This window comes from Lottia gigantea (assembly GCF_000327385.1).
Source record: "Lottia gigantea unplaced genomic scaffold LOTGIsca_903, whole genome shotgun sequence".
Lineage (NCBI taxonomy): Eukaryota > Metazoa > Mollusca > Gastropoda > Lottiidae > Lottia > Lottia gigantea.
The window spans coordinates 3,386-11,234 of record NW_008710960.1 but is presented as its reverse complement, the minus strand read 5'-3'; the positions used below and the strand labels follow the sequence as shown (position 1 = coordinate 11,234).

Here is a 7,849-nt window from a genome sequence, read left to right as displayed (position 1 = left end):
TCAACAACATCACCTACTACAAGCCCAAAAACGTCACCTTCTACAAGCCCAACGACTTCGCCTAATACAAGTCCTATTACTTCACCAAGTACAAGTCCAACAACATCACCTACTACAAGCCCAACAACGTCACTTTCTACAAGCCCAACGACTTCGCCTAGTACAAGTCGTATTACTTCACCTATAATAAGCCCCATGACATCACCAAGTACAAGCCCAGCAACATCACCATCTACAAGCCCAGCAACATCACCATCTACAAGCCCAACGACTTCACCTAACACAAGCCCAACGACTTCACCTACTACAAGTCCAACAACATCACCAAGTACAAGTCCAACAACGTCACCTACAACAAGCCAAATTACTTCTCTAGCAACAAGTCCAATAACTTCTCCTACTACAAGCCCAGCAACGTCTCCAACGACTTCACCTACTACAAGCCCAGTCACGTCACCTACTGTTAGTCCGACAACTGTGCCCATTATAAGTCCTACAACGTCCCCTTCTACAAGCCCAATTACTTCACCAGCAACAAGTCCTACGACAAGCCCAACGACTTCACCTTCTACAAGCGAAGTCACTTCACTTACTACTAGCCCCGCGACCTCGCCTACAACAAGCCCAACAACGTCACCTACAACAAGTCCTCACTGTCACGACTTTGGCGGTAGTCATACCACTAGTCCATTAACCTCACCTACAACATCTCCAACTTTTTAATGTATAATACTCTTGGTTAAACGATGCATAGTATTATGCATTATTATATTATATATTTAAGCATAATCATTTTTTCTTTATTGTTATTATAATCTAGTCTGAATTCAAAACAGAAATGTCAAATGTTGTCAGAGAGGGTAATATCTTTGACAACGTTTAATAGAGCGAATTCTTTCATTTTTAAAATGGCTACCACTAAAACAAAATAGCGACATTCAGCTAAGAACATAACATGGATCTTTCTAATAACAAGCTGTATTTTTCAGCATAGGTCCAGGAATATGTTTAAAATAACATAACAACAGTCCTCATTGTAATTGCATCAGATAGACCATGAAGACTCCATTTAGCTAAGCGAGTCCGACCATAACGAATGCCTGTGTTCTGATCAACATCTTGCAACCTCGATCTGAAGTTAATAAATTATGTAATCCACACTGGTTATAATTCAATAATTCTAAGCTATAAAACTTAGATGTACATTCTAAACAAGAATAAAACACTCATTAATCCCCTCGGACATTTTCAAAATCCAAGATAGCGGCCAAAATGGTCGCCAGTCTCTAATTTCTTATCATCGTGTTACTAGACAACCCGAATAGAAATTCTAAATGTCTAAATATATGTTTTTAGCACTAGGAACTCTAAAATTAACTTTACAAAATCAAAATAGCAACTATTTTTTTAATATTTTATATCATTGTCATAGATCCTAACTACGTCATATTTGATTCTTTGGAGTATAAATAATTCTATTCATATTATTTTTTTTACTTCCTCATGTACTTGGAAATATTTAGATTCATTTCTAAGCATATACATGTAGAAGCTATTGGAAACTTATATAAACTATTGCACACTCACTCTAGAAAGTTATGGACTCACATTTAGAACAAAAAGAACATTTTAGAATTTTCTGAAACATAAGCTCTTGATAGATCATAGCATTTTGACATTTTTGAAAACGCAATTAGAAAAAATAGACAGACAGAAGAGACTCAACAGAAAACAATAGAAAAGTTTAAAACAATCAGACAGTCAATGAATTGCTGGTGTTAATCCTAATATACTGTGGACTGGTGGTTATCCACATTAAGAATTTGGATAGATTTTGACAGAAGAGGAAAGAAATAAAAAGGTTTCAGAATGGATCCAGTCCAGCGACAACTTAGGACTTTTGATAATGGATGTGCATTGCATGATTCATGCAACATGCGACAACTTAGGACTTTTGATAATGGATGTGCATTGCATGATTCATAAAGAACAAATCATCTGTTCAGTTGTAATTGGCGGGAAGGGACGGAAATAAAGTGGTGTCAAGTTTAGAATAAGTGATGGCACGTGTGAGGTATCTGAGAAGACAAAACCGCCAAAAAATGCTAGAAATGTTCTATTGTATCTACAAAGAGACAATTATCATGTCTTGATGAAGATGTGACAAGTGGGACAACAATGCATCTTATAGCGTAAGACTCTGGTCTTCAAATCATGTGTTGCGACCCAAAATTGGTGGGGTCCTACAGTACAGTGCAGTAAAAACTTTAGCCTCCGATTCATTCTTTCATTTAGAAAGGTCGTGTGTAGATCAGCGTGCCTCGATGAATTCAATAGCCACGTGCTGACCGTAGCCGAAGCCGTCTGACAAATGAAAATTTATTCTACCTTACGAAACTTGCCACGACGTTTTGAAATACGGAAAAATAGTCAAGGACAAAAAATGACATTTGTTTGAAAAAATGTCGTCTATACACTCGTCTATACCGATATTAATGATAATTCTAACAGTTGAGAAGAATTAATGTTGATGTTACATAACTGCATGTAATAATAAATGATGTTTGAACACTTGTTAGTATTCTTGATGCAGAATCTGGCATATTTGGAAGGAAGTACGGGTTACTCACTGATGCATTACAAACACAATCTCGGGAAACAACATGGTGATGGTCTCGTTGTAACAGGGCTAAAGGACAGTCTCGTAATAGTCAACATCTGAATGGCCAACGACTTTGTGAATTCAGGTACCTCATAAGAAACAGTCATGCTAAATTTGGTGATTTCCTCATCAAATGAAATATTTTACCCACTATCGGCTCCACTTATCTGGTCCCCGTATAGGTCAGGGACACTTGTAGATACAGAAACAATCTAGCTTTTATTGGTTATTGGTTTTTTATTCCTATGTATATTAATAATTGAATTCGTCCAAATGTGTCATGTATGCTCTCTTAAAGCCTCTGGGGTCCCATAAAGAATAAAACTTCTATCATACTTTAAGAAACCGTCTAGCTTTAAAATGGTATCAATTACTATCCTTAGTTATATTGTTTGAATACATGATAAATTTTGACCCCTCTGACTGTTCAGTATTGAATAAATTTATTGAGCTAGATACCGGCCTATCTATTACAAAATCTGTACCATTATTCATTCTTTTGCATGTGACCCATAACCACGTCATGATCCGCTGCAAAGGGCCTTAGTTCGTGATTCACGCTCCCCCTATCACTTCAATCATTTCTACCCCGAGGACAATCTCATATCAGTTTTGCGCTTAGATGATTACTAATTATAATTTGACGTATGATAAGAAGTTCTTACAGTCCTATAATATACACGTATTGAGCATTTGAGGTCTTACAAAAACTTAGAGCGGGATTCATCGGATTTCAAAGAATAGTGTCAATAAAATCCACAATCGTAAGTTTTTTTGAAATTATTCAGTTTAGAGGGTACAAGCCGTCTGTAAACAATTTATTGGAATTGGTGACAATCGTAGGACGTTGTGCCTTGTGTCGTACCGTACCATTCCAAATTGTGTAATCTATGCAATTTTCGTTGTTCCTATTCTTTTGACGTATAGGATCTGGTGTATAAACGCTTTAAGTGACATGAAATCCAGTTCTTGTTTCATTTTTTGCAACATAGATATTGTGTCGTGCTGTTTTTTTTTGTTTTTTTTTATTACTATATTATTTACAAACAATAATTTATAGATACAATTTACAAACAATAATTTTACACATGCACACCCTCTCACACTCATGTAACTTCACATCTTTCATTAACATTTTCAAATATACAATTACATTATTCACTACAGGATGAAAGTGTTGGACAAAACAAATAGTTCCATTTACTTTTGATAATATCATCTGCTCTAAAAGTCTTAAGTTGGGCCACGTCTTGGAGGTATAAATAGTAATTTTTGATCGTTGGTACTTGAAATCGAAGCATTGATTTGCATAGAAAATAGTTTGTCAGCATATTAGCATGATTCACTAATAAAAATTCTGCTGTGTTTTTAAAATCATATGTACAGGGATATCCAAAATGAATGTATATAGACAGAGATTTACATCAATGTCGTCCTTGTCAAAAATTCTAACAGTTTCAAATCAAAAATTATTTTTGAGTACGAACACTGCAAAAAGAAATGTTCAATAGTTTCTATACAACTGTGACAAATGAACATAAGGTGGTCTCTTTAAAAAGCTTAAAGTTAAGAGGAATGATATAATATAAATATTTGAATTAAAAGTTTTGTAATTTGTAATAATACCCATCTTACATTGTTAAAAGCATTCGCCAGAAAATCATCCTGAAATGTTTCTCCTAATTTTTCCTCTCATTTAAGTATTCCAATTGGCTTTTGACATTTTAATCTTATATTATAATCATAAATGTGCTTCGGTTTAATATTAGCTAATGTATTTCTATAGACTGAATTTAATATTTAATTGATATTGGTGTTTCAAAAATTAGGTCCTCCTCATCATCGTTTCTTCTCATCAATTTAATTTTATTACATATCGTTCTTATCATAAATATAATACTGTGTGCTTGATTAGTATAAATAAAACTGTCTATTGACATAAAATCCTTAACTAGCAGTAAACCTCAAAAGTGTATAATTAATATCAAGGGTACAAAATTTATTATTAAATATAATTTGATGTATGTAAAATGTATGTATTTATCTATGTGCTTGCTAAAAATATCTCTCCAATTTCAAACAAATATGTATAAAAATGTATATATTCTGCTAAAATTACATAAGGGTGCTATTATTCCATTGTAATCTTTTAAGAACATCTTATAGGTTGTTATCCATGTTTGATCATATTCAGCATTAAGTTTTTTAATCCAAAAAACACATTTAGATTTTATACATTCCTCTAAATCTATCATACGCAAGCCACCTATATCAAACTTTTTATGCACTTTCGTTTGGTGTTAGTTGTTAAGATGTATTTTTTTAAAGTTTCGGAGATATTCATTTTTAACATGTGGACGAATACTTGTTTTTGACTGTCCAGTTATTAACAAACCGACGAATAACCCCTTTCGCCTGATTTGATTCCAAATTTTTGCATAAAATAGTTCTGTTACTTATCGACAAAGTGATGAACGATCTCCGCAGTTATTATTGACAACCATAGTGACACATGCAAATAACCTTTTTTAAGTCTTACCCTCAAATTGGCGAATGAACGGCGAATACAACATAATTAAGTAATAGCCAATATAATATGGTCCCAAATTTCAGCGAGATGTTTATTCACAAAGTGGCGAATAAGTTATTATTTGACAATTATTGAAATTTATAAGTGACGAATAACTAGACCTCTTCCGAACCCCATCAAAGCCCCCAATTTACCAAAGGAGACATTAAATTTGTAGTTAAACCTGTGGAGCATAGATTGAAGTAATATGACGGCTAACATCATTAAAAATAGTGTTTCTCCAGCCGAAATTAGACCTTAAACTTCAATTGCATTTTTCTCAAAAAGTTAAAAAAGGCCATATTCGCCTGTTCGTTAATAAGTCGAGCAGATTTAAAATCCCACAGGAAGCAGGTGATATCATCAGCAAACGCTGTTAGTTTTATTTCCGTTTCGCAAAAGTTTATGCCTTGAATATTTTCATTATTTCTTATTATTTTACATAATATCTCAATAACCAAATTAAATAAATTTGAAGACATAGGGTCACCCTGTCTTACTCCGGTTGTACCTTAAAAATTTTGTTTTCTGTCCATCCTATAAATTTATTTTTAAAACCATAAAATTTGAGTGCTTCAAACATGAGCAAATGGTTTAAGCGGTCAAAGGTCAGTCTAAAATCAATTGCCAGTAGAAAGCCAATTATTTTCTTGTTCTTTGCTAATTGAAAAGCGTCATCTATTAATCTTATATTTTCCTGTATATGGCGATTTTGGATAAAAGAAGTTTGATTTAGGTTTATTAATTTTGATAATAATGTCTTTAGACGGTTACATAGAATCTTACTTGCAATATTTATATCCACGTTTATTAAGGTGATGGATCTCAAGTTAGACAATGCAGACTTATTTTTACCTGGTTTGTGTATCAATTTAATTATTGTCTGTCTTTGACATGGAGACAACCATTTTCAAAACTTTCATTAAAAACATTTAAAATATAAGTGCTTATGTATGACTGAAAAAACCGATATAATTCTGAAGTCAATCCATCGTTTCCAGGGGTTTTTCCATCTTTTAATAGCTTTATGGTCTCAACGCATTCAAAATAATCCATTTTATGTACAAGTATGTCAGCTTTATAATTGGACAATGTTCATTGTGAAAATTCAGAATTTTGTTTCAGCAAATTTATAAGCCTATCATGGGATTGCTTAACCGTATAAATTTCCGAATAATAATCAAAAATATATTTTAAAATTTTCTTTTGTTCTAATAAGATTTTGTTTTCGGTTTTAATATATGAAATTGTTGTGTTCTTTTTATTAAGTTTCTCAAGAAAATAAGCATTGTTTTTTTCATCGTAGATTTTATCAAGTGTTGTGCGCACCTTTAAATAATTTTCATAATCAAATTTTATTTGGCCAAGCGTATTTTTTAATGAATTCAATTCGTTTATCAACTCAACCTTTTGTTTAATTTTACTGTATGCTATTGTATAATTTCTAATTTGGTACTTCATAAAATCTCAGAGCTCCCTATGGTTTTTAACTTCGTGATATTCATTATTCCACTTGTCGAAATTTTTAATAATGTTATAAGTAAATGTATGATCACATAATAAGGTTGAATTGAATATCCATAGTCCAGGGGCCTGGTTTTCGAAAGTATCTTACGACTAAGACACGTCTAAAGATGGTCTTACGACATACCATAGTCGTAAGATAGGTTTTCGAAAGTGTTTTAAGTTACGATAAATCATAACTGTCATCGTAATCTTAAGACACCTCTCGACCTGTCTTAAGATGATCTTATGATTATCATAACAGTTATGATTGGCTTATGATTATCATAAGAGCTTCGATATCACGTGAATAAAAGAATATGGCTGCTGTTTACATGCTTCGACAACAAGCTGAAAACGTACGCCCAAACAGAGTATTTCGAGACAGAAACTAGATATAGACTTTCACGCCCAATGATACTAGATTTATGTAGAACGTTCCAAACAGCCCCAGCAAGGCCAACAGCAAGATCTTGTGCCTTTCCAGTTTCATTCCAAATCATGGTTGCACTCAGATTTTATGCAACTGGAAGCTTTCAGATGGTCAATGCTGATGTCCATAACATATCTAGACCAAGTGTATCTAAAATAACACGTGATGTAACTGCATGTTTAAAGAGGGTTTGTAATGACTATATAAAGATGCCAACTGACCAGACTGGACTTCGCAACATCATGAGAGGTTTTCATGAAAAAACAGACATTCCAAGTGTAGTCGGTGCCATTGATGGTACACACATACGTATAAAAGCTCCAACAGAGGATAAACATCTTTATATAAATAGAAAGGCTACCATTCTATTAATGTTCAAGCAGTTTTCGATTCAAATATGAAGTTTTCTTTTTAGCACTGTTTGTTACTACATTGATGTGTCGACTGAAAAGTAAGGACTTATTCTTCTCCACTTCGTCTATCAAAATTTGAATCTCCTGCGATGTAAAATTTGGACTTCTTCTCTTTCTCATGATTATGTAAAATAAATACATTATTATTTCTATCCTTATTTAGTACTTTCTCAAAGTATTTGCACGAGCATTTCGTTAAGCGGTTACATGTACTCGATGTCTCACATCTTAAAAGTATTCACAATTAGATAACAAACACATCATGTAAG

The 7,849-nt window shown here is 33.2% G+C and overlaps 1 protein-coding gene across 1 annotated transcript; it reads left to right on the top strand.

Moving 5' to 3' along the window:
• Nucleotides 1-7,079: 7,079 nt before the first annotated feature.
• Nucleotides 7,080-7,568, top strand: LOTGIDRAFT_146596 (hypothetical protein; the record flags this gene model as incomplete). Its single annotated transcript, XM_009068546.1, has 1 exon — nucleotides 7,080-7,568. A coding segment is annotated over one exon (489 nt), but the record flags the coding sequence as incomplete, so codon positions are not given.
• Nucleotides 7,569-7,849: the final 281 nt, after the last annotated feature.